The sequence below is a fragment of the Silurus aristotelis genome, assembly GCF_946808225.1.
Source record: "Silurus aristotelis genome assembly, chromosome: 10".
Taxonomy (NCBI): Eukaryota; Metazoa; Chordata; class Actinopteri; order Siluriformes; family Siluridae; genus Silurus; species Silurus aristotelis.
Genome location: NC_139583.1, coordinates 23,309,671 through 23,337,027, shown reverse-complemented (window position 1 = coordinate 23,337,027; position 27,357 = coordinate 23,309,671). Strand labels below are relative to the sequence as shown.

At 40.7% G+C, this 27,357-nt stretch overlaps 1 protein-coding gene across 3 annotated transcripts in view; it reads left to right on the top strand.

Annotated features, from left to right (window-relative positions):
* The window catches only part of dvl3b (dishevelled segment polarity protein 3b), a 57,471-nt gene that overhangs the window by 26,547 nt on the left and 3,567 nt on the right, over positions 1–27,357 (top strand). For 2 of the 3 annotated variants that reach the window (XM_083552973.1, XM_083552974.1), the window contains 13 exons: positions 5,602–5,671; positions 15,044–15,165; positions 16,978–17,108; positions 17,996–18,131; positions 19,110–19,203; positions 19,312–19,381; positions 21,410–21,549; positions 22,875–22,951; positions 23,065–23,132; positions 23,310–23,459; positions 24,019–24,150; positions 24,793–24,960; positions 25,097–25,324. In XM_083552973.1, the coding sequence (XP_083409099.1) occupies positions 5,602–5,671; positions 15,044–15,165; positions 16,978–17,108; positions 17,996–18,131; positions 19,110–19,203; positions 19,312–19,381; positions 21,410–21,549; positions 22,875–22,951; positions 23,065–23,132; positions 23,310–23,459; positions 24,019–24,150; positions 24,793–24,960; positions 25,097–25,324 (1,586 nt within the window). Of the gene's footprint in view, positions 1–5,601; positions 5,672–15,043; positions 15,183–16,977; positions 17,109–17,995; positions 18,132–19,109; positions 19,204–19,311; positions 19,382–21,409; positions 21,550–22,874; positions 22,952–23,064; positions 23,133–23,309; positions 23,460–24,018; positions 24,151–24,792; positions 24,961–25,096; positions 25,325–27,357 lie in introns of those variants that run through there. The other variant, XM_083552975.1, reaches the window with a different exon arrangement.

The following is a 27,357-nucleotide window of genomic DNA, read 5'->3' as shown; positions in this document are numbered from 1 at the left end:
TACATCAGTACCTGACTTTACTAACACCCTTTAGCTGAATGAGCACAAATCTACACAAACACACTCTAAAATCTAGTGGAACCTCTTCCCAGAAGAGTGGAGGTTGTTATACCAGCAAATTGGGACTAAATGTTGACTGGGATGTGGACAAGGCACAAAGAATCTGTATATACGGGTCTAGAGTTAAACTCTTCCAAAGTAGCTAAGTAGTGCCTATAATTGAGAAATGTATCATAACATAATAATACGTGGATAACGTTTTAGCAAACATTAAATCTTTATATATGTATTTGTATGTGTGTGTGTGTGTGTGTGTATATATATATATATATAAGATTATATACACATCTTGTTTACATCCACCAAAAGGGTCTATATGTCTGAAACCTGCATCTCACCCCAACCTGCCCACCCCTTCTACCCCCCACACCACCATATTGAATCATCAGTCTGTGATGTCTAGAACCCAGCCATTAGGGGGGCACAAGCCAGTGTACTCTTAGTGCCGGTCCCAAGCCCGGGTAAATGGGGAGGGTTGCGTTAGGAAGGGCATCCAGCGTAAAACATGTGCCAAATCAAATATGCGGATCACAAATGAGAATTTCATACCGGATCGGTCGAGGCCCGGGTTAACAACGACCGCCACAGGTATCGTTAGCCGACAGGGTACCGGTGGAAATTGGGTTACTGTTGGCCGAAGGAGGAGAAGGAGAGGAGGAAGGCGTCTACAAAGACGGCAGGAAAAGGAGCAGTGTAGGAGAGTAGAGGTTCGGGTTGGTACTTTAAATGTTGGTACTATGACGGGTAAAGGGAGAGAGATAGCTGATATGATGGAGAGGAGAAAGGTAGATGTGTTGTGTGTTCAGGAAACCAAGTGGAAAGGGAGTAAGGCCAGGAACATTGGAGGTGGGTTTAAACTGTTTTATCATGGTGTGGATGGGAAGAGAAATGGTGTAGGGGTGATTCTGAAGGAAGCGTACAGTAAGAGTGTAGTGGAGGTGAAGAGAGTTTCTGATAGGGTGATGATCGTGAAGGTGGAGGTTGAAGGGATGATGATAAATGTCATCAGTGCCTATGCTCCACAAGTTGGCTGTGAGATGGAGGAGAAAGAAAGATTCTGGAGTGAATTAGATGAAGTGGTAGATGGTGTACCTAGGAAAGAACGATTGGTGATTGGGGCAGACTTTAATGGGCATGTAGGTGAAGGGAACAGAGGTGATGAGGAGGTGATGGGTAGGTATGGTTTTAAGGAGAGGAATGTGGAAGGGCAGATGGTGGTAGATTTTGCTAAAAGGATGGAAATGGCAGTGGTGAACACGTATTTTAAGAAGAAGGAGGATCACAGGGTGACGTATAAGAGTGGAGGAAGGTGCACACAGGTGGATTATCTTCTGTGTAGGAGATGCAACCTGAAGGAGATTGGAGACTGTAAGGTGTTGGCGGGGGACAGTGTAGCTAGACAGCATCGGATGGTGGTCTGTAGGATGGTTTTGGAGGCGAAGAAGAAGAGGAGAAAAGTAAGGTTTGAAAGAAGAATAAGATGGTGGAAACTGAAGGAGGAAGACTGTAGTGTGAGGTTCAGGGAAGAGGTGAGACAGGGGCTTGGTGGTGGTGAAGAGGTGCCGGATGATTGGGCAACTACTGCAGGAGTGATGAGGGAGGCAGCTAGAAAAGTACTTGGTGTGACATCTGGAAATAGAAAGCAAGACAAGGAGACGTGGTGGTGGAATGAGGAAGTGCAGGAGAGCATTAGGGGAAAGAGGTTGGCAAAACAGAAGTGGGATCGACAGAGTGATGAGAAAAGTAGGCAGGAGTACAAGGAGATGCGGCAGCAGGTTAAAAGGGATGTGGCGAAAGCCAAGGAAAAGGCATATGAGGAGCTGTATAAGAGGTTGGACACTAAGGAAGGAGAAAAGGATTTATACCGATTGGCCAAGCAGAGGGACCGAGCTGGGAAGGATGTACTGCAAGTTAGAGCAATAAAGGATGGAGAGGGAACTGTGTTGACTAGTGAGGAGAGTGTGTTGAGAAGATGGAGGGAGTATTTTGAGCAGCTGATGAATGAGGAAAATCAGAGAGAGAGAAGGTTGGAGGATGTGGAGTTGGTGAAGCAGGATGTAGATAGGATTAGTAAGGAGGAAGTGAGAGCAGCGATTAAGAGGATGAAGAATGGAAAGTCGGTTGGACCAGATGACATACCGGTAGAAGCGTGGAGATGTTTAGGAGAGATGGCAGTGGAGTTTTTAACCAGATTGTTTAACAGGATTCTGGAAGGGGAGAGGATGCCTGAGGAATGGAGAAGGAGTGTGCTGGTACCGATCTTTAAGCATAAGGGAGATGTGCAGACCTGCAGTAACTACAGGGGAATTAAGTTGATCAGTCACACCATGAAGTTATGGGAAAGAGTAGTGGAAGCCAGGCTGAGAGAAGAGGTGACCATCTGTGAGCAACAGTATGGTTTCATGCTGAGGAAGAGCACCACAGATGCCTTATTTGCTTTGAGGATGTTGATGGAGAAGTATAGAGAAGGACAGAAGGAGCTGCATTGTGTATTTGTGGATTTAGAGAAAGCGTACGACAGGGTGCCAAGAGAGGAGTTGTGGTATTGTATGAGGAAGTCAGGTGTGTCAGAGAAGTATGTGAGGGTGGTGCAGGACATGTATGAGGACAGTGTGACGGCAGTAAAGTGTGCAGTAGGTACGACAGACTGGTTCAGGGTGAAGGTTGGACTGCATCAAGGATCGGCCATGAGCCCTTTCCTGTTTGCAGTGGTAATGGACAGGTTGACGGACGAGGTCAGACAGGAGTCTCCCTGGACTATGATGTTTGCAGATGATATTGTGATTTGTGGTGAGAGTAGAGAGCAGGTTGAGAAGAGCCTGGAGAGGTGGAGATATGCGCTGGAGAGAAGGGGAATGAAAGTCAGTAGGTGTAAGACAGAGTACATGTGTGTGAATGAGAGGGAGGGCAGTGGAGTGATGCAGTTGCAGGGAGAAGAGGTGGAGAAGGTGGAGGAGTTCAGGTACCTGGGGTCAACAGTGCAAAGTAATGGAGAGTGTGTTAGGGAAGTAAAGAAAAGAGTGCAGGCAGGGTGGAGTGGGTGGAGAAGAGTGACAGGAGTGATTTGTGATAAGAGTATCTGCAAGAATGAAAGGGAAAGTTTATAGGACTGTGGTGAGACCTGCGATGTTGTATGGATTAGAGACAGTGGCATTGAGTAAAAGACAGGAGGTGGAGCTGGAGGTAGCAGAGCTGAAGATGTTAAGGTTTTCGTTGGGAGTGACGAGGATGGACAAGATTAGAAATGAGTTTATTAGAGGGACAGCGCATGTAGGACGTTTTGGTGACAAGGTGAGGGAGGCGAGATTGAGATGGTTTGGACATGTGCAGAGAAGGGACAGGAATTATATTGGTAGAAAAATGCTGAAGATGGAGCCACCAGGTAGGAGGAAAAGAGGAAGGCCAAGGAGGAGGTTTATGGGTGTGGTGAGGGATGACATGCAGGTAGTTGGTGTAAAAGAGGCAGATATAGAGGACAGGGTGGTATGGAGACGGATGATCCGCTGTGGCGACCCCTAATGGGAGCAGCCGAAAGAAGAAGAAGAAGTCTGTGATGTCTAGAGGACAGTGTTTCATTTCACACAATTTACCAAACCAACGGACGAGTTATGATTTGATTTATATGATTTTTTCTTTGCACCTGGATACATGTCTTCATCTCTGTCCACACACACACACACACACACACACACACACACACACACACACACACACACACACACACAAAAAACGAAAAAAGCAATTCCATTTTATGGGGTCTGCAATGGAACAGGTGCGGTCCAAAGAAAGATAGAGAGAACTATTCTATTCATCTTCCGTCACAAACGTGTGCTGCCGTTTAAATGTGTGTCTGTGTGTGTGTGTGATTGTGTGAGTGAGGATGTGATTAAAGTTTAGATTTATAATGTATGAAATCGCCATGATCGCTATAAACAGTTCTATTATTAATACATCATGCGCCTTGGCTCAGATTGTCTTCTTTCACATTGGTTTCCATGACAACACGGGTCATTCAAGGTCAACACCTTTTTAAGAAGGGAGAAAGGGGGAGGGGGCGGAAGTGTGTGTGTGTGTTTGTGTGTAAGTGATTGTTTAGTTAAAGTTAAATTGGGTTGTGTGTATAAATTGACCTATGTAATGCTGCTCCATTTGCTGTGCTGTTGTGTAACTCGTGTGTAATTCAAATAACAAATGTCATTTGGTCATCTTTTTTTTGTCGTTTGTTTGTTTAATTCACGATTACTAAATTAGGGCTGAAACGATTCCTCAAATAATTCGAATACAAAAAAATCTTTGAGGCAAATTATATGCCTTATTGCATCTTTAATTCATTTAACTACACATTGTGGAGCATTGTGTTTCCCCACGGACCATTATTACTGACGCACCACTGGAGCGCTCTGAACAGGTAAATACAGAAGACGCTGCAGAATTGAAAATTAAGAAACGGGGAGAAAATTCAGTCCAAAGAAACATTTTGGGATAATTTCCAACTAAAACATTTATATATTAATATTTGCATTTTGATGTAATATGGCAATTAAATGCACTAAATGGGTTTAGTTTAAACAGATTGCAATTTCAGCAATAAAAATTTACATTTTTCTAAAAAGGAAACAAATGACTTGTTCATTTTAAGAGACCTGTCTTATTGACCTATCTCTTGTAAATTTAGTGTTGCTCTTTAATAAAGAAGATACTTCTTACCTGATTACTTGATTGATCGATAGAATAATCGGTAGAAGGTTCGATTACTTAAATAATAGATAGCTGCAGCCCTAAACTAAAAGAAAATATCAAAACTTTTTCTGTACTTGTATTAAAATCAGATTTGGAGAAGGTTGGGTATGTTGTGATATGTAGTTCTGAAACGGTAAGCACTGAAGACTACAGGCTCTAAAAGCTAAACTAGTGCCAGAAACATCTTAACTCATTGAACTGATGAATAAAATGGATCAGGAGGAATTGCTGATGAGAAAAAATGGATGCAGATCAACATTGTAGTACTGAAATATTCACTCGCAGTTCACTCTTTGCAGTTTCTGAGACATGAAGCATCATATTAAACATTTTAGAGTTCAGCATTTGATTTTTGGTGTTTTCAAGTTTTTCCTAATAATAAATTCTCCTCTCTTCTCTTTCTCTTCTTTTTCTCTTGTCCTTCTCTTTCTCTACTATTTCTCTTTTTGATTTTTTCTTCTCTTTTCTTTTTCTATTCTATTCTCTTCCCTTTTTTTTCCCCTTCTCTTTCTAATCCTTATGTACTTTTTTTCTATTCTCCGCTATTCTATTTTTTTCTTTTCTTTCTCTCCTAATTCTATTCTTTTCTTTTCTCTTCGCCTTTTCTTACTGCTATTTTTCTGAATTCTCTTTGCTCTCTCTTTTCTTTCATTTCCCTTCTAATTCTTCTCTTTTTTTTCTCTATTACTCGATTTTCTTCTGTAAATCTTCGGAATTTTCTTTTCTCTGTTTTTTTCTTGCCCTTCTCCTACCTTTGTCTTCCTTCTTTTTTTATTTCTCTTCTCTTTTTCTTCTTTACAGGGTCGTGAAGGAAGAGATATCAGATGATAACACCAAGTTGCCATGTTTCAACGGCCGTGTAGTGTCATGGGTGAGTGATTTCTTTCATGTAATCACACACAAACACACACACACACACTGACATTTTCTGTCTTTATTTCTCTCTTTCTCTCTGTCAGTCAATCAATCTATCTGTCTAGGTTTTGATGTAGCTCTATCTTTCTGTTTTAGATAGAACCAGCAGACCTCCTTCACTAACTGAGCTGCATTTCCGCTGGTTTAAAAGCTGACTCATTAAGTAATTCGGTGTGAAATGCACAGCATAAATTATAACAACTGTAAAGGATTAGACAAATGATACTTTTGGCTTTAAGAACATATTTTACCAACCGAAGTAAAATATTTATTTGTTTTTGCAGAGAGCTTAAAATTGCTTAGGTTGTTCTGTGCATCAGTTAGCTGGACCCCATGACAAAAAACTTTGTCTAGTTATCAACTTTAGACTCAAATAAATATGTCCACACTCATCTTCCTGTACACTAGCAGGGTTTTGTCTGCGCTCTGTAATAAGCCTGTGTGCAATTCGAGTACATCGGACTGCAGAAATCAGATCATCAGATTCTGATGAGTGTTTGTGTGGGCAGGATGTGTAGCTTTGATGGATGGTAACGCTCTCTCTCTCCTGCCAATCAAAGACTCTAGAAAAGTCATAGGCGTTTGTGAACATTTGTGCGGAAGAGGTTGAAGTGCAAGTGTGTTGTGCGTCGCTGTTTTTCTTTTAAAAAATGCAGTCAGTTGTTTTCACATGTCTCAGATGGAGCACATGGAGCACATGGAGCTTATGGAGCTTTATGCTCAGTGGGAATAGGATGGAAAAAATTTTTTAAATAATAATAATAAAACACAGCCACACTCTCTCTCTTTCTCCATCTATCTATCTATCAGTCTATCAATCTATCCACAACATTCATGTGTTTTTTTGAATAGAGGTTTGTGTGTTTTGCTGGTTTGAAATCCAGTGTCGGTTTCGAGACAGATTTTTACTTGTATTATTCATTCCGTTTCCTTGACTTGTTCGTTTAGATTTCTTGCGTAACCATGTCATCATTTGTGCATATTTTTGTGTGGGGCGGTGAGAGAGAAAAACGAATTGTAAGCTTGTCAGTGTCATCACGGTTGCAGCTGTTTGCGTCACTCATGAGTGTAACGTCAGGACTTTAATCAGGACATCTCCCGGCTGCAGCGAGATGAAGCTACGCGAGCGACGTATTCGCAACATGCAACACCACCCTGCCACAGGCCACACGTTCTATTCTCAGCGTGGTTAATCAGGATGAAGACAAGACATGTAGTGTGAGCGTAACTGAGCAGAGTGTGGATTTAACACTAACACTTTATATCTGGGTGGTTACCTTTTTATTTAATCTATTGCTAAACATTAACACATGAGAACAATGGGATATCGTCGCGCCGGCGCTGCGGTGAAGGCTAAGGGGTTAAATCGTTGGTGCATGTTAATCAGACTTACAGCTGCTGATTGTGTCTACTTTAGTATTGGATATACATTAACAGACATACAGCTGTGTGTGTCCGAGGGTTTTTTCTGTTTAGGGGTGTTGGTTATTATGGTTAGGGTTAGATTTAGGGGTGGCATAATATGAATTATTTTGCATTTTTTTTATTACCTCAGTAGAAGGACTTCACCATCAGTAAAACAAATGCAGATGTATGACTGTGTGTTTATTGGTGACGGTGGGGGAGGAAATTTAAAGACTTTTTACTTGTCACATTTACATAACAGCACAGTGGAACTGTTTTTTTTTTTTGCATATCCCAGCGATTTTAGGAATCTAACTTAACATTTTATCAAGTGATTCTTTAAATATGTTAGACCAGTGGACCCCCAACCACTGGGTCACGTCCTAGTCCCAGGTTGAAGAAGAGTTACACTAGGTTGCATGAACGTTCTGGGAAAAAATGTCTATAGATAGAACACTATTATTATTTACTATTACTATTATTTATTGTGCATTTTGCCCTTTATAAGCCACATACAGTGTGAGCACAAGAGAGCAGTTAATTTTTACAGCTTTTAACGTAATTAATACAAAATTTTTATTGAAAAGTATACACAAAACTATGAATTGAATACATATTTTCTAAGTGCCTTAAAGTTATTGTAAAAGGCTTAGGGTTAAATAATGACGTTAATGTCCTAGTCGAAGTTTATGGCTGAGTTTATTTTTTGTTTTATTTTGTTGTTTTCAGAACATAAGCAGCAACTAAGCGAGTTTGACATATTTGGGATTTTTTTTTTTTTTTTTCCGAAAAACCCTCAGGGTCAAGTTTTTCAGAATCAGAAATAGCTTTATTACCAAGTATGTGTATACACACACAAAGAATTTGACTTTGGCGACAGGAGCTTCCAGTGCAGGAGAACGTACAGGCATAATATAATAAAATGTAAGTAAAACAGACAATTAAATAATGCACTATATACAGAAGTAGAAATATTGTTCAAATGAATGTACAGATGTTATTTACAAGTGTGCAGTTTACAAATGTACCATTTTAGATTATATATATAAATGTGTCAGTTATGATGGACAATGTGTAGTTATGAATATTTTAATTGTTCAGGCTGAGTATAGCCTGCGGAAAAAAACTGTTTTTGTTTCTCTGTTCTGGTGGATGAGGCTCTGTAGCGCCAACCAGAAGGCAACTGATCGAAGAGAGAGTGGGCGGAGTGTGTGGGGTCCAAAGAGATTTTCTTAGCCCTTTCTTCACTCTGGAGGAGTAAATATCTTGGAGGTTGGGCAGTGGGGCACCAATAATCCTCTCAGCAGTCCTGACCGTCCGCTGTAGCCTTTGGATGTCTGATTTGGTCGCTGAACCATACCAGACAGTTATAGATGTACACAGGACAGACTTTATGATGGCTAAGTAGAACTGTTTCAGCAGCTCATGTGGCAGGTTGAATTTCCTCAGTTGGCGAAGGAAGTACAACCTCTTCTTGGTCTTTTTAGCAATGGAGCCAATATTATTGTCCCACTTTAGGCCCTGAGAGATGGTGGTACCCAGAAACTTGAATGAATCCACTGTTGTTAAGGTGCTCTTTATGATGGTCTCTGTCCTGGATAAGGCTGTTGACAGAGAGGGTTTTTTTGGAGGTGCAGTCATTTGTGTACAGGGAGAAAAGCAGTGGGGAGAGAACGCAACACTGGGGAGCACCAGTGCTGATAGTGAGAGACCTGGATGTGAGCTCACTGTCTGCTGCCTGTCTGTCAGGAAGCTGGTCATCCACTGACAGATTGGGGTGGGCACAGAGATCTGGATCTGGGTCAGGAATGATGGTATTAAATGTCGAACTGAAGTCTACAAACAAGATCCTTGCGTAGGTGTTGAATACGTTGCAGTTTAGAAGATGTTGCAGAATATAATGCAGGTCCATGTTGATTGCATTATCTGCAGACCCGTTTTCTCTGGTCCAGCAAAATGTCTAGTGATGTCCTTCAGGTAGGCCAGGACCAGTCTTTCAAATGACATCATGATCGCAGACGTGAAAGCAACAGGTCTAGGATCATTAAGACCAGAGATTTGGTTTTTTGGGGGGTTTTCGGGGCAATGGAGCTTTTTGAGTTGTAAAGTGTGTGCAGAGCTCAGTATGAAAAACTGTTAATCATTTCAAATGGACATGCTTCAACATGTTTTCAATGTTTGTCATTATTGTACTAAAATATCAAAAAATCGTCAGTAAATATACACTCTATGGACAAAAGTATTGGGATACCTGACTTCCAGCCATATATGGTTGTTCCCCAGACTGTATCACAAAGTTGGAGCTACTCAATTCTGGTCTGCTATTATTGCTCTTTAACCTCAACCCTACTGATCATTTTTGAGGTGTGTGTGTGTGTGTGTGTGTGTGTGTGTGTGTGTGTGTGTGTGTGTGTGTGTGTGTGTGTGTGTGTGTGTGTGTGTGTCCCTAGCTCTATGACTTGTTATAACAGAGAGACCAATGATGGAGCTTTAAACGAGGCCCTTCAGACTTTGAAACACACACACACACACACACACACACACACACACACACACTGTGTATGGTTTAGTAAATGAGAACGTGTACTGTTCTTTTGTTTGGTTCATGTTGTGATCTTGTTACTATATTGTTACTAGTAGCATTGATCTGTTACATTCTGTTAATGCCAAGATAACACTCGTGACCTTCCTATGACCTTCCCTTAACAGTCAGAGTAGCAGAAGCACTGTGTATGAGTGTTACAATGAAGGTCACATATAAACATTTCTTGTAGTTCAGACATTATGATGAAGGCAAGAACACATTTCCCTTTGTTCACTGTGATAAAACAAACACACACACACACACACACACCGATTTAGCCTGTAAATTCCATTATGCATAGTGATTTCTACACAGTAGGGTACACCCAGTGCTTTGTTATTTTCTCTTTTCCCAAAACATACTTTTTTGGCCAAGACACACGGGAGGAATGCATCCACTCTGGCACACACCCACATTGTCAGATCTCCTGCTTGCCTCAATCCACACACTGCAGAGAAACAGTCTGATTAACGTCTGATTTTTATGCCTGTGTCCTCTTTGTGCTTCTACCTGACATTTACACCAGGAAGTTTCCCTTGAAGCTCTGGGCTGGAGGAACACTTGTTAAAGTTGAGGGTTCTGCAGTGGATCACTTCACTGCTTTTTTGCCAAGTGGAGATGGAGAGAGAGAAGGAACGTGCTCCAGTATCTGAACACTGCTGTAATATGTATCAAGGCTTCAATGTTTTCCGGTTTCCTCCCACATCTTTTAAACATGTTGGTATGGGGAAAGGGGGAGTCTAAATGTTTCCAGGTGTAAACGAAAGGTGGACTACAACAAAACTCTAACCAGGAGGAATGATAAATTACTTGATACTTGAATGATAAATAATTATTATTGTTGTTATAATTCTTCTTCTTCTTCTTCTTCTTCTTCTTCTTCTTCTTCTTTCGGCTGCTCCCATTAGGGGTCGCCACAGCGGATCATCTGTCTCCATACCCCCCTGTCCTCTACATCTGCCTCTTTCACACCAACTACCTGCATGTCTTCCCTCACCACATCCATGAACCTCCTCCTTGGCCTTCCTCTTTTCCTCCTACCTGGTGGCTCCATCCTCAGCATTCTTCTACCAATATAATTCATGTCCCTCCTCTGCACATGTCCAAACCGTCTCAATCTCGCCTCCCTCACCTTGTCACCAAAACATCCTACATGTGCTGTCCCTCTAATAAACTCATTTCTAATCTTGTCCATCCTCGTCACTCCCAACAAAAACCTCAACATCTTCAGCTCTGCTACCTCCAGCTCCACCTCCTGTCTTTTACTCAATGCCACTGTCTCTAATCCATACAACATCGCAGGTCTCACCACAGTCCTATAAACTTTCCCTTTCATTCTTGCAGATACCCTACTATCACAAATCACTCCTGACACTCTTCTCCACCCTGCCTGCATTCTTTTCTTTACTTCTCTAACACACTCTCCATTACTTTGCACTGTTGACCCCAGGTACCTGAACTCCTCCACCTTCTCCAGCTCTTCTCCCTGCTACTGCCCTCCCTCTCATTCACACACATGTACTCTGTCTTACTCCTACTGAGTTTCATTCCCCTTATCTCCACATATCAGCGCATATCTCCACCTCTCCAGGCTCTTCTCAACCTGCTCACTACTCTCACCACAAATCACAATATCATCCGCAAACATCATAGTCCAGGGAGACTCCTGTCTGACCTCGTCCGTCAACCTGTCCATCAAGTCAAGAGTCAAGTCAAGTCAAGAAGCTTTTATTGTCATTTCAACCATATATAGCTGATGCAGTACACAGTGAAATGAAACAATGTTCCTCCTGAACCCAGGTGCTACATAGAACAACATAAAACAAACAGTACAGGACAGAAGAACACAGGGCCGAGAACTAAGATCCTCGCCACATAAAGTGCATGTGTGCAGCTGGTGCAAACAGTGCAAAAGACAACACAAGACAGTGCAAGACAACACAGGACAGTGCAGGACAATACACAATACACAAAATATAAAAATAAAAATGGAAATAGCTCCGCCAGTAAAACCTGTCGTAACAGAATAAGGTGCAGTGTAAACAGAAAAATGTAAACAGAATTTGTGCAATTCAGCAGTAGCAGCAATCAAAAATAGATTTAACAGTAACCAAAGGATTTGGACAGAATATTGTGCAAAATAACAAGTCCCGGAATCAGCAACAGACGGCATGTAAACATTTTGCGATCGTGAAAAATGTGATTGTTATTGAAAACCTGGGTGAACGAAGTGTATGATGGGTGTTGAGTCCGGTTTGTGCGGATCAGTCACACAGTTGTGTGTAAGTGTGTGTGTGTGTGTGTGTGTGTGTGTGTGTGTGTGTGTGTGAGAGAGAGTTCAGTTCAGTTCTTTGTTGAGGAGCCTGATGGCTTGCGGGAAAAAACTGTTGCACAGTCTGGATGTGGCGGCCCGAATGCTTCGGAACCGTTTCCCTGATCACCACTGCAAACAGGAAAGGGCTCAGGGCCGATCCTTGATGCAGTCCAACCTTCACCCTGAACCAGTCTGTCGTACCTACTGCACACTTCACTGCCGTCACACTGTCCTTATACATATCCTGCACCACCCTCACATACTTCTCTGACACACCTGACTTCCTCATACAATACCACAACTCCTCTCTTGGCACTCTGTCGTACGCTTTCTCTAAATCCACAAACACACAATGCAACTCCTTCTGACCTTCTCTATACTTCTCCATCAACATTCTCAAAGCAAATAAGGCATCTGTGATGCTCTTCCTTGGCATGAAACCATACTGTTGCTCACAGATGGTCACCTCTTCTCTCAGCCTGGCTTCAACTACTCTTTCCCATAACTTCATAGTGTGACTGATCAACTTAATTCCCCTGTAGTTACTGCAAGACTGCACATCTCCTTTATGCTTAAAGATAGGTACTATCACACTTCTTCTCCATTCCTCAGGCATCTTCTCACCTTCCAAAATCCTGTTAAACAATCTGGTCAAAAACTCCACTGCCATCTCTCCTAAACATCTCCACGCTTCTACCGGTATTATTATTGCTGTTATAATAATTATTAATATTAATTACTATTATTACTACTACAGTGCATCCGAAATGTATTCACAAGCGCTTCACTTCTTCCACATTTTATGTTACAGCCTTATTCCAAAATTGATTAAATTAATTATTTCTTCTTAAAATTCTACAAACACTGACCCATAACGACAACATGAAAGAAGTGTGTATGAAATCTTTGCAATTTAAATAAAAATGGAAAAACAAAACTAAAATCACATGTACATAAGTATTCACAGCCTTTACTCAATACTTGTGTGCTCAATGCTACTTATGCACTTTTTTCAGTTTTAGTTTTAGACTGTTGATTGAAAGTACATTAGACATTAAACTAAACTTAAGATTTGATGAAAAGCATGTTCATATTTCATTCATGTAATAATTGGAAAAATACTTGATAATTGTATCAAGTAAATATATGCATTATGTGGACAAAAGTGCCGAGACACCTGACTTTTCCATTCGTATTGGTTCTGAAGATATGTGGTAGTAAAAATATGGTTTGAACTGGAAGATCTTGAGTTGCCTGCAATAGAACTCTGGATGAATTGGAACGCTGACAGCATCCCAGGCTTTCTCACCCTACATCAATGCCTGGCTTTACTAAAACCCTTGTGGCTGAATCAGCATAAATGTTCACAAATACAATCCAAAATGTAGTGGCTTTAGTGGAGGTTATTATTAGAGCAAAATAGGACTAAATGTGAAATGGAATGTTCAAAAAGCCCATTTGAATCTTATGGTCAGGTGTCCACACACGTTTGGCTATACAGTGTAAGGAATGTAGGAAAATTTATCCGATACAGTTGGTCCCGAGTTATGATGGTCGACATACGATTTTACGATCTTACAGTGACGATAGGGATACGACAAAATTGTTAACAAATTGCAGTATACTACCCCATACTGCTCACCATTTTTTAAGATCTCCGGGTAAGCTGTCTCAATTTAAGATATTTTCAAGCTACAATGGGGTCATTGGAACGCATCTCCATTGTTTTAAGGAGCCTTTACTCATTCTTTACGTGAAAACGAGTGACTTGACGATAAGCCATGATGTGACCTTTTTAGAAAATACAAGATGAAGAAGCATTGATTATATATATGACACATATGAGTCCTGGTTTGGTCAGTGCATACACCAATATATTTTTTTCGCATATTTGTCACCTTGTCATATATTCGGTTGGCGGCCATTTTTGCAGCAGGTATTAGAAATAATCGAAAAAGTCTACTGTGACCTGAATTTCTTTTCTTTCACACTTTCAGATGAACACAGTGAAAATCACTATTCCTGACTGTACTATCCTGAAAGCTTTTTCCAGCATTTCGACGAGCTAGCCCCCTTACACCAGGAAATTGCTGGAACAGTGTCCCTGTGCGAGGGATTTCGGGTTTATCAGCATCCTGTTCGTATAGAATTGTGGTGTGCTGTGATAAAAGCGTCTCCTGAAAATGAATTAAATGGAATCACAGTGCAGACAAACAGCTCCAAAGGTTTTATCAGCTTGGCTTTTTTTTAATAACGTCCCTCTGGTTGAGGTTTGGCTTTGTTCTTAAAGTAGAATAGTGCCTTCTTACGAGGCTGTGTATTATATTCCATTAGCTAAGTGAAGTCACGGGGTGAGCGAAAATAACGCAGCTGGAAATGTCCATAACAAGAAGATCAAATCAGCAAACTGGTCATGCATTGTTAGTGTGTGTGTGTGTGTGTGTGTGTGTGTGTGTGTGTGTGTGTGTGTGTGTGTGTGTTGTGTCTGGAATGCTGTATTTCTCAACAGTGTTGAATGGAGGCACTATAATTATCCACACTCCTCTCTTTATTACTCTCTGATCCATTTATGTGTCTCCTAAGACACCTGATAGTGTCTTATGACTGTGTGTGTGTGTGTGTGTGTGTGTGTGTGTGTGTGTGTGTGTGTGTGTGTGTGTGTGTTTAGATTTATTACTTTTGCATATTACCATGAGTGTAGTTTTTATTATTCACCTATCTCTCCTTTCTATCCATTAACTCTCTTCATTTTCCTTCTATTGTCTTTCTTGCCCTCCATTCTTATTTATGTCTCTCTGTATCTGTATTTCTGTCTCTTTCTGTCTTTTCACCTTTCTACATACATGTCTATCTGTCTCCCTATCTCTTTCCCTGCATTGCTCTCTCTTTTTCTGTTTATCCCTTTGTTCCACTCACCATTGTCACTTTCTGACTCTCTGTTATTGTCTCTGTCTTTATCCCTCTCCTTTTTCTCTATCTGCCCTTCTCTGTCATCTTATCCTGTCTCTCTCTCTCTCACTCTGCAGTTGGTCTCAGCCGATGGCTCTCACGGTTCAGATGGAGGTTCAGTGTGTGCAGAGACTCAGGCTGACCTTCCTCCAGTTGAGAGGACCGGCGTCATTGGTGACTCCAGACCACCCTCCTTCCAGTGAGTAATATTAATGGGTGTGTGTGTGTGTGTGTGTGTGTGTGTGTGTGTGTGTGTGTGTGTGTGTGTGTGTGTGTGTGTGTGTGTGTGTGTGTGTCAAAAGCCTTGAGTTACATTAATGATCCAATGTCTGATCAGATCAGTCATTTTCATCTGAAGATTTTAAAAATAAAGCAGGACACAAGCACATGAGCTGGATCTGACACTGACACACACACACACACACACACACACACACACACACACACACACACATGTCCACCCAATAGTCTCAGATGTACTCAAAATAAACTAATAAGACTTTTCTCCTCCTCCTGCCTGGCAGAATTCTGGGAAGTCGACATGTGTGTTGGAAATGACTTAAGCATGCTGTGTGTATGTCATGAATAAAGATTACCTCAGAGCGCATCACCAGCACACACACGCACACGCACACACATCCTCATCAATATGAATCAATATTCCACTCTAAATGCATCGATTGGATCATTGTCTGGATGATAAATATGTGTGTATGTGTATGTGTGTGTGTGTGTGTGTGTGTGTGTGTGTGTGTGTGTGTGTGTGGTGAGGGTAACAATGTTTATAGAGTATAGATACACTTCAGCAGGAACGCATGGATCTAAAAAGCTTAATCAGACATACACTATATGGACACAGGTATTGGGACACCTCTCTTTTCCAGCCATATGTGTTTTTGTGTGGCTGAAGGCACACTATTTTATAGAATGTCTTCGAATAAGTTAGCAAAAAAAAGCATGACAATATCCCTGTGCACAAAGATAGGGTTTACTGACTTTACTAACACTCTTGTTGCTGAATGAGCACAAATCCAATCTAGTGAAACATCTTCCCAGAAGGTTTTTAAAACAGCAAATGTGCACTAAATGTAAAATGGAATGCTCAAAGAGCACAGTCTTATGGTCAGGTGTCCTCAAACGTATGTCCATTTGGTAGTTTTATTTCATGTGCATTGAGCAATTGCAATAAAGATGTAGCCACTTTTATCTCACTTATGTTGGACCACTGGTTGGGGTACAGCATCCAGAGGTCTTATTGTACTGAAAATAAAAAACAACAGCTGTTCAAATGGATTTGTTCTGCACTCACAAAAGTTTATACTTTACCCTCTTCTAGGTCTGTTGCTTTACTGGCCACTCCCCATATCTTTGTGTGAACATGTGTGTAAATGGCTGTTTGTCCTGCTGGTGTGTCCTGCTGGTGTTTCCTGTGTGTGTGTGTGTGTGTGTGTGTGTGTGTGTGTGTGTGTGTGTGTGTGTGTGTGTGTGTGTGTGTGTGTGTGTGTGTGTGTGTGTGTGTGTGTGTGTGTGTGTGTGTGTGTGTGTGTGTGTGTGTGTGTGTGTGTGTGTGTGTGTGTGTTTTTCCGGCTCTTGTCTCTGTGTCTGCCTGACCCCCTGTGTTCCCAGTTTAATAATTAAATCAGTGGAAATGCAGCTGGGAGTAGTTTGGAAAAATACAACATTTCCAGAGTGCCCTCTGTTGGTGGCTTTGTGGCATTGTGTATATATATATACACACACACACATACATAAATTGTTGCACTTTCTTTTATTCTGTCAAGTCTGACATTAAAAACTCTTGAAAACAGCAGTTGACATTTACACAGCAGGACTCTTCTGAAAGGTCTGAAGCTAGTGTGTGTGTGTGTGTGTGTGTGTGTGTGTGTGTGTGTGTGTGTGTGTGTGTGTGTGTGTGTGTGTGTGAGAATAAGTGTGGTAGTACAACCTTACTGGCTCTGCTGTAGCATGTTTCATCAATTTAACTGCCATTTCTTAAAATCTGGCTTTACAGTGCAAATGCAGCGGGTAGTCAGGACAACCTGGACAAGGATACAGAGGCCGACGTCGGGACGTCAGTGCGGAGAGACCGAGAGCGGGAGAGAGAAAGAGAGAGACCACGAAGAAAAGACACACATGAGCATGGTAAGATTGTTTTCTTGTCTTTGGCTGTAGAATGACTCTTTAAATGTCATATATGCAAAGTAGAGAGGAGGGTGTCAGATATATTTGTGTGTGTGTGTGTGTGTGTGTGTGTGTGTGTGTGTGTGTGTGTGTGTGTGTGTGTGTTGTTTTTTTCATTATTCTGCTAAAGAGGATAAAGTTTCTCAAAGATATTGGATGCTGATTGATAGACAGGGTAAATGAATCTATTGTAAAATGTAACCAGGTAAGTTGGAGTCACAAAGCTGGAGGCACACAATTGTATCTCTGGATGCAGTACCATGAGTTTTTCCTTAATGTGAACCTAAAGAAGAGACCCAAACCTGTTCCAGTATTTCAGTGCCCCTGTGCCCAAACTCCATGAAGATATACTTTACATGGGTTGGACTAGAAGATCTGGAGCAGCCTGCTATAGAGCTCTGACCTCAACAATATTGAACACCTTTTGGATGTGGCTCTTCTGGCTCAATGGGCATAAATGTCCACAACCATTTTCCAAAATCTAGTGGAACATCTAGTGGAGCACGTGGGGAAATGTGGAATTAAATGTTCTAAAAGCACATACCAATCTTATGGTCAGGTGTCCACAAATTTTTGTAAATATAGTGTAGATCTTATTCGATGTAAATTACTCATGGGTCTCTTATGAAGTTTTTTCAGATTTGGCCAAAAATCTATTAATCATAGAAGTTAGTTGTCCTTGTGCTGTAATTTAAACCTGCACATGAAAAAATTATGGAGTGAAATGCAAAACTGTGTCAATATCTGGTAGAAATGGAAATGCTCTTTCAGTATCTTTTAGGTGTAGTGTTCCCGTTCTTCACTTTATAGTGTGTCTATGTTTTTGTGCGTGTGTGTTTGTGGTGTAGGAGGCAGGCTGAATGGTCACTCTCGGGCAGAGCGCAGGCCTGAGATTGCGGGTTATGAGACCTCCTCCACTCTCATGAGCAGCGAGCTGGATACCACCAGCTTCTTCGACTCTGAGGAGGACGACGCGACCAGCCGGTGAGAGATTTCACACAAACCAACTTTCTGAAACACAAAGCAACGTAAATACTCATATCAAGAATATTAAACTCGGAGCAAACTTGATGTAAGATATTAAAACAAAGGCATTCTATGGTATCAAGATGCATCACCACATAACACTATAGGTGCGTCCTAAATCACATACTTGTGCACTATTCAGTGTTGTTTTGTAGTATGAATAGTGTGTTAAATCAGATGAGCATTTTGTAGCTCAAACGGTTGAAATGATGTCATTCCGAGTCTCGACTTTCTACTTCCGATGGCAGCATACGAGTTGGTACCAAAAAGATTTGTTACTCGCCAACAGATGGCAGCACATGGCTGCAGGCACAGTCACAGGGAGCACTGACCTTCATAAGTCAGTGTGCCGAAAGACATCATCCTGTGTACATCGGGAGCTGTGTAACTGGTGCTAATCTAAACATGTGCGTTACCACGTCTGCAATTTCATCGTGGACAGCAAGTTCAAACATCCTGTCACCAATCTCTCCTCACACAAAGGTTTCTCATTGGAAGCAACATGATCTCACATCTGCACCCACCCTACTGGCCAGATTTGGCACCTGCAGACTTCGCCCTCTTCCTGAAGAAGTCAAAAAAATTATTTTCTACTGCATATAATAAAATATATTTTGTAGTGTATATAATATGGCTGCAGAACTCTCACTAACCTTAGGAAACACTAATAATTGTATTTCATGGATATTTGCCTAAGGCTTAAATCTGACCATGGTCCTACTGTGTGGAGTCATTGAGGCGTACAACACACAAAAAATATACACATTTCTACTCAGCAAAATAAATAACTTTTCTTTTGTTAGTACACAATAAATTCTCAATTAAGGACTGTCTGAAAGGGTCACGTGACTTACAGGACCAGTCAGAATTAAAAGCAATGTCTGGATAATACGTCTGTGGAATGTGTGTTACATGACGAGTGTGATGTCACCGCAGCTTCAGCAGCTCTACAGGGCAAAGCACCTCATCACGGCTCATGAGACGACATCGCCGGCGCCGGCGGAAAACCAAACCACCGCGGATGGAGAGGGTAACATGGCTGACACACAAACCACACGAAGCAGTGTTGGACAGGTCTTTTAAATTTGTCTCTTTGCCCATTTCTCTCTGATCTTTCCTTGTTGTCTGTCTCTCGCAGTCGTCCTCCTTCAGCAGTATAACTGACTCCACCATGTCTCTGAACATCATCACCGTCACATTAAACATGGGTGAGTACCACGTTCCTCAGTATCTGTAGCAAGGTTACGGAATGATAATCTTGCTACAGGTTAGCAAGGGAACGACTTGTATCATTTGTTTAGATTTATGCTTTTGTTTTGACTCGCTTTTCCCTCTATATTCCTTTAATTATTATAATTAATGCCAATAATATAAAACAGATAGTTTTCAACAAAATGTCTTGGTGGTATTGTTAGGCTACATTATTATCACTTGAAGTCTACAGTCACTGTACTATGAAGTCTGCGTTAACACCCTGGTTGCCATAGTAATTTAGCGGTGGCTCACGACTAACATTCCATTTTCATGACAAATCAGCAGACGATGAGCACTTTACTGTCTTCACACTAATTGGAAGGCATTGCACAAAGTTGCTCCATATTTACAGAAACGTACAATATTTTTCACTTTATTGCATCACTGGACATCTGGGCCTACGTTTTAGGACTAAAATTGTTTGACTTAAGCACTTTTTTTTATCCGTGAATATACTAGTGATAATGGTGTAACTATTTCCGATTGCGTTATCATCATATGATACAAAGGAGAAAATGGTAGATCATTGGTTAAGATGTTGGACTTTGGACCAAGCTGCCACTGCTGTGCACTTAAGGAAGTCTAGGAAATGCTGTAAATGTCAAGTCAAGTCAAGTTTTTTTCTGTAGTGTTTTTCACAACAGACATTGTCTCAAAGCAGCTTTACAGAATTTAACAGTTAAGGTGAACGATGTGTATTTATCCCTGATGAGCAGCCGTGGCGACTGTGGCAAGGAAAAAGTCTCTTAGATGTTATGAGGAAGAAACCTTGAGAGAAACCAGATTTAAAAGGGGAACCCATCCTCATTTGGGTGATATCAAGAGTGTGATTATAAATCTTTAAACAATACAAAACACTGGATAGTGAGAACTAACATAAGCACTGGAATGTAAGATTATAAGTATTGTCCTTAAATGTAAAATAAAATCTGTCATATAAATGTATCATATTTGTCTTAATATCAGAATGATAACACTACAGTTATATGTGGAACATTAATGGTACAGTAATGTAGAAAACAAATAATTTCTTGCTGTACTAAAAGCCAGAACTTTTTCTCATTGTTTATTCCAAAAAACAATTTAAGCCAACATAATATTATTATAATTATAATTATTATTATTGTTGATGGGGCACTTTCAACAATCTTCTTCTTCTTCTACTTTTGGCTGCTCCCATTAGGGGTCGCCACAGCGGATCATCTGTCTCCATATCCCCCTGTCCTCTACATCTGCCTCTTTTACACCAACTACCTGCATGTCTTCCTTCACCACATCCATGAACCTCCTCCTTGGCCTTCCTCTTTTCCTCCTACCTGGTGGCTCCATCCTCAGCATTCTTCTACCAATATAATTCATGTCCCTCCTCTGCACATGTCCAAACCATCTTAATCTCGCCTCCCTCACCTTGTCACCAAAACATCCTACATGCGCTGTCCCTCTATTAAACTCATTTCTAATCTTATCCATCCTCGTCACTCCCAACGAAATCCTCAACATCTTCAGCTCTGCTACCTCCAGCTCCACCTCCTTTCTTTTACTCAATGCCACTGTCTCTAATCCATACAACATCGAAGGTCTCACCACAGTCCTATAAACTTTCCCTTTCATTTTTGCAGATCTATCACAAATCATTGATTTGGGCACTTTCAACAATGAATATTTAAATATAAAATTTTAATATGAACTTATTCTTAATGAGCACGCCGGAGGGATGTTAGCAAGGAAAAAACTATCGGTAACTCTGTATAGTGAGATTAGGAATCATTTCTCATTAAGAACTGTACTAATTGCTAATAATAATTGCTAATTGTATTAAATGAAACTTAAGTAAAAAAAAGATACTTTGAGATTTTAGTCTGTTGTATCAAACAGAATTAATGAACTATTCAATGTATTTGCATTATCGATATTATATATTTTCAGCTGGTAAAAAATAGTTTTTTTAATGAGTCCTGTTCTTTTTCTTCTCCATCCTGTAGAGAAGTATAACTTCCTGGGGATCAGCATTGTGGGTCAGAGTAATGAGAGAGGTGATGGTGGTATCTACATCGGCTCCATCATGAAAGGTGGAGCTGTTGCAGCTGACGGACGCATCGAGCCAGGCGATATGCTCCTCCAGGTCTGTATGAAGTACCTTACAGTCTTATTTAGATACATTATTGACTTGTTTATATGCTTAGTGAACACATTATTAACTATAGCTGCCATGTTCCTGCACTGGTCCTTTTATCTGCTAAGCAAACTTTGGTAAACTTACGGGTTACCAGGTCATTAACTGCTGCTCATTTGTCATACTGCACATTTTGACCACTATACGATTACTGCTGACCGGACATTATTTTCATGTCTAGCACCATTGACTCTGACATAGTAGACATGGTGTGACTGGCTGTAGCATGAGTGTGTAAGGTGCAGCAGTGTTGGCAAATGTTTTACACACCTTAATTTCAAAACACATGCAGAAACCTGATCATCGCACATTAAGAACAGGACAGGAACAAGAACAGGAGCTTGTATATATGAACAAATCCATATTAACACTGATAGTCAGAAGGACACAATTGTAAAGGATTCCATATTATTTTGCAATATTACATTTTCCCTTTCCTGGAATTACAAGACCTGTTCCAGCAAGGTTGGTGTCCTTACCATTGCCCTGATCTCAACCTGTGTGAGCACTTTTGGGATGAGCTGCAATGCTCAGCATCAGGACGAGACGTCACTAATGCTCTTCTGGCTGAATGATCAAAACATATCCGCAGCTATGTTCGAAAATCTTGTGGAAAATCTTGGTTATTGTAGCAATGAAAAGGGAGTACATCAGGATTACAGACTAGTCGTGGAAAGCATTCTAAAAATCTGAATTTGATGTAGAAGCAATTTTCTTTATTTATTCGTCACAAAAAAAGGGTGACTGGGGTGGTACCATCAAGTACATCCTTGTACTTTATTTATCAGTCTTCTTTTTCTTTGTATTATTTTTCTTCCCATCCTATTCCCTCATGCCGGACCGTCGCAATAAGCATTTCACTGCATGTCGTACTCTGTATGTATGTGTATGTGACAAATAAAATTTGATTTTGATTTGATTTGTATCTTTTGTATGTTTTGTAATGTATATGTTTTACTTGCAAAGGTACCTATAGTATACATTTTTACTTAACTATAGTGCTGTATGTCCATATGTTGACATGACAGTTATGTATTCAAATAAAATAAAAAAGAAAGAGAATAAACTACTATTCTTGATATAATGAAAGGCCCACATCAGTACACTTTATATTCTGTGAATAATACTTCTTAAGATTTATTTAGTATGTTCTATTACTATTTTATAGAAGATATTTATGAACCTAATGTTTCTTAGACTGGGCAAAAGTTTTTTTGTAAAACAATATTAAATATATATAAAGGGGTCATTTCTAGTCTTTGCTTTGTTTGCAGGTGAACGACATTAACTTTGAGAACATGAGCAATGACGATGCTGTGAGGGTCTTGAGAGAAATTGTGCACAAACCAGGGTAAGTGATGCATCAGCACTGCAAAAAAATAAACTAGCACTGTAGCATTGTTAGAGTGTGTGTGCTGGGACTGTGTGCTGACTGAATGGACGTGTGTGTTTGTGTTTTTACAGCCCTATCACACTAACTGTGGCTAAATGTTGGGACCCAAACCCTCGCAGCTGTTTTACCTTGCCTCGCAGTGAGTAAAAGTTACTTACTTGCTGGTTCTACTAATTACGAATGTGCTTCTTGTGGGTGAAGTAGCTGAGTGGTTAAAAAACCCAATGTACTTGTCACTACAGTAGAGCATGGAACCGTGGTTTAAACAATATAATTCTAAGTAGAATGTCCTCGATGTTACTAATTTGCTGTTCAGGTGAGCCAATCCGCCCGATCGACCCCGCTGCCTGGGTGTCTCACACTGCTGCGATGACGGGGGCGTACCCAGTGTATGGACTGAGTCCTTCCATGAGTACCATCACCTCCACCAGCTCCTCCATCACCAGCTCTATTCCAGAGACTGAACGTGAGTGTTTTCTGTTCTGCACTGTAATGCGCTATGCTTAAATCACGGTTGTCTGCTGGGCTGCCATGAGCTGCCACTAAATAAATGGTGCTGAATTAATGATTGGATAGTAATATAAATAACTCATTTACAAAGTCTTTCACATTTCATGAAAGTGAGACTTTTCCAGTCCAAGATTTTGTAAAAGCATTGACTCCTGTTCAAGCTACTTGTACATAGTTGAGATTAGACTTGAGAACAAACAAAATGCATTAAGTCATGATGTATTGGGAGCAGGTCTGGCAAACAAAAGTGGATCAGGCTGAAGTTTGTGGATTATGAATGACCTTGATGTAGACAATCAACAGTCACTCTAATCAGTAATTTAGCCATTTTACCAAATAATTCGTTTAGGGCTAAAGCCAATTGCCTTGAATTGCAACAGATCATAATTACCTCAGTGTTCATAAAAAACGTACATAGAGGATCTTCAAAAACTAAAACGTAGCACTACATAGAAAGTTATAAACTTTATGATGGATATATCAAACCCAAACCTCTCTTTTTTTAATTTTCACAGGTTTTGAGGAATTTCACTTGTCCATTCACAGCGATATGGCGACTGTCGCTAAAGCAATGGCATCTCCAGAATCGGGACTGGAAGTGCGGGACAGGATGTGGCTGAAAATAACCATTCCAAATGCCTTTATAGGTAACACAGTCTCATGCTCCACTTCAGGGATTATGTAATGAAGAAATACTCATGCTGATATTGGGCATTCTAAAGAAGCATGTGAGAAATCCCTAAGGCTCTAGCTATTTCCTATCCTTTACTTGACTTTTGTGCTTTGGTGTATAAGATGCTTCGTTTTAAATTCTGTTTGCTCAGGAAATAAAATATATTGTATATATGGTTATTATTCTGTGTCTAAATACAAAATATCTCTGTTATAAGAAAATAATCAGTGATTTGAAGCAGAATTACTGCTGTCCACATGACTGTGTTTATTCTTTTGTTTATTAAAGAACTTCAGTGCTTCAGGCTCCAAAACATTACAGTATCTTGCACTGTAATTGATATAAACACCATATTCTGTCATTTTTTTTACATATTAGGACAAAAGATATTGCAGCTTGTCATGGAACCAATTAGAATTGAGAATTCAGAACCACATGGGTATAAGCTGAAAAAACACACACAAGCTATAATGTAGACCAAATGTTGATATTGTTGTGACTCGCACTCCCCCGATCTACCATATTGTCCTAATGATTGTTTATCACTAGTCCGACTGTGTTGTAAATTGATAGCATAATTGATCCTGTTTATGCTTTTTGGTTTTCTCCTGATCAGGTTCGGATGTGGTGGACTGGCTTTATCATCACGTGGAAGGCTTCACAGATCGCCGTGAAGCGCGGAAGTACGCGAGCAACTTGCTGAAGGCCGGCTACATTCGCCACACTGTCAATAAGATCACCTTCTCCGAGCAGTGCTATTACATCTTTGGAGACCTCTGTGGCAGTGAGTTTCATTTCCTTCCCCTTTTTTCACGGCTCTTGTGTGATTCAGTATGATTTTATCATTCTCTATTTCTCTCTCTCTCTCTCTCTCTCTCTCTCTCTCTCTCTCTCTTTCTCTTTCTCTCTCTGTCTTTCAGATATGGCTAATCTCTCCTTGCACGATCATGATGGCTCTAGCGCATCTGATCAGGACACTCTTGCCCCCCTGCCCCACCCAGGAGCTGCTCCGTGGCCCTTTGCGTTCCCTTATCAGTACCCCCTTCCTCAACCTTACAGCCCCCACCCAGTGCAAGATCAAGCCTACAGCTCTGCAGGAGCAGGAGCAGGAGGAGGAGGAGGCAGCGCTGGCAGCCCACATAGTGAAGGTGAGACTAAATAACACCTTTTCAGATGGTGTGGTTATAATCTTGGCTATGCTTTTTCATAAAAATGGCCATTTAATTTGTAATCTCAGAGATATCAAATAATAAATTTTAATATATTCTAATAAGGAACAAAACTACTCGTATTTTGTTCAAAATTGCAGCAATCTAGATGAAAAATGCAAAAACTTGCTATAGTAAGGTTAATAAACAGAGATACAAATACAAAGTTGAAGGCAGGTTGAATTAATAGTTCTATATTTAAGTGGCCATCACTGAATCCTACACCTCAACAATAGTGGAAATATAAATAATGGGCATTCGGTGATCTTCAGATGAGGAGGGGATCCACCTCTCAAGATTTCTTTCTCATACCATCTCAGAAAGTTTTTTTCCTCCCATAGTCGTCACTGGCTCACTCATTAGGGATAAAATTATAAGGACCAGTCTTATACGAGGTGGTATCAAAAAGTTTAGAGACTCGCTCTGTTTACAAGAAAGTACTTTATTTATCTACATTTACACACCATCACCTTCAAAATAGTTTCCTCGTACAGCAATAAAGCGCTCCTAGCGTTCCTGCCACATCTGGAATGTGTCCTGGAAGTCTTCTTTTCGAAAAGTGTCAAGCAACTTCTGTGATTCACGCTGGATCTCCACAATGGTGTCAAAACGAGCTAAATCTTAATGTTGGGGAAGAGGGTGAAGTCTGCAGGAGCCAAATCTGCCGAGTAGGGAGGGTGCAGCGTCACCGTATGTCAAACATATTTTATGTCAAACGTCTCTGTGGCTCGTTTCACGCCGGATTTCACGTTTTTCACTTTGTTCTAACTTGCTGTCCATGATGAAATGACGTGGTAATGTACGAGGTCAGAATTGCACCAGTTAGCACCATTAGTCTTTTTGATACCAACTAAAAGACACTAAACTTGTATATTTCAGCTTCATAAATGTAGTTATCTCTGTAAAGTTGCATTGGGACAATGTCCTTTGTTAAGTCTTCTACAAAAAAAACTGAAGATGAACTGAATTCAATTGAATATTGAATGTAATTCATTTTATAAGTGTAATTGCTAATGTTATGATGATGAGGATTTCTGTGGGTATCTCTATGAGGTTTTTCATGTTCCATCATCCCCAAGTTCACTGTAGTATACAGTGAGGAAAATAAGTATTTGAACACCCTGCTATTTTGCAAGTTCTCCCACTTAGAAATCATGGAGGGGTCTGAAATTGTCATCGTAGGTGCATGCCCACTGTAAGAGACATAATCTAAAAAAAAAAATTCAGAAATCACAATATATGATTTTGTAACTATTTATTTGTATGATACAGCTGCAAATAAGTATTTGAACACCTGAGAAAGTCAATGTTAATATTTGGTACAGTAGCCTTTGTTTGCAGTTACAGAGGTCAAACGTTTCCTGTAGTTTTTCACCAGGTTTGCACACACTGCAGGAGGGATTTTGGCCCACTCCTCCACACAGAGAGTTTGAGCTCCCTCCAAAGATTCTCTACTGGGTTTAGGTCTGGAGACTGGCTAGGCCACGCCTGAACCTTGATATGCTTCTTACAGAGCCACTCCTTGGTTATCCTGGCTGTGTGCTTCGAGTCATTGTCATGTTGAAACACCCAGCCTCGACCCATCTTCAATGCTCTAACTGAGGGAAGGAGGTTGTTCCCCAAAATCTCACAATACATGGCCCCGGTCATCCTCTCCTTAATACAGTGCAGTCGCCCTGCCCCATGTGCAGAAAAACACCCCCAAAGCATGATGCTACCACCCCCATGCTTCACAGTAGGGATGGTGTTCTTGGGATGGTACTCATCATTCTTCTTCCTCCAAACACATTTAGTGGAACTATGACCCAAAAGTTATATTTTGGTCTCAACTGACCACATGACTTTCTCCCATGACTCCTCTGGATCATCCAAATGGTCATTGGCAAACTTAAGACGAGCCTGGACATGTGCTGGTTTAAGCAGGGGAACCTTCCGTGCCATGCATGATTTCAAACCATGACGTCTTAGTGTAT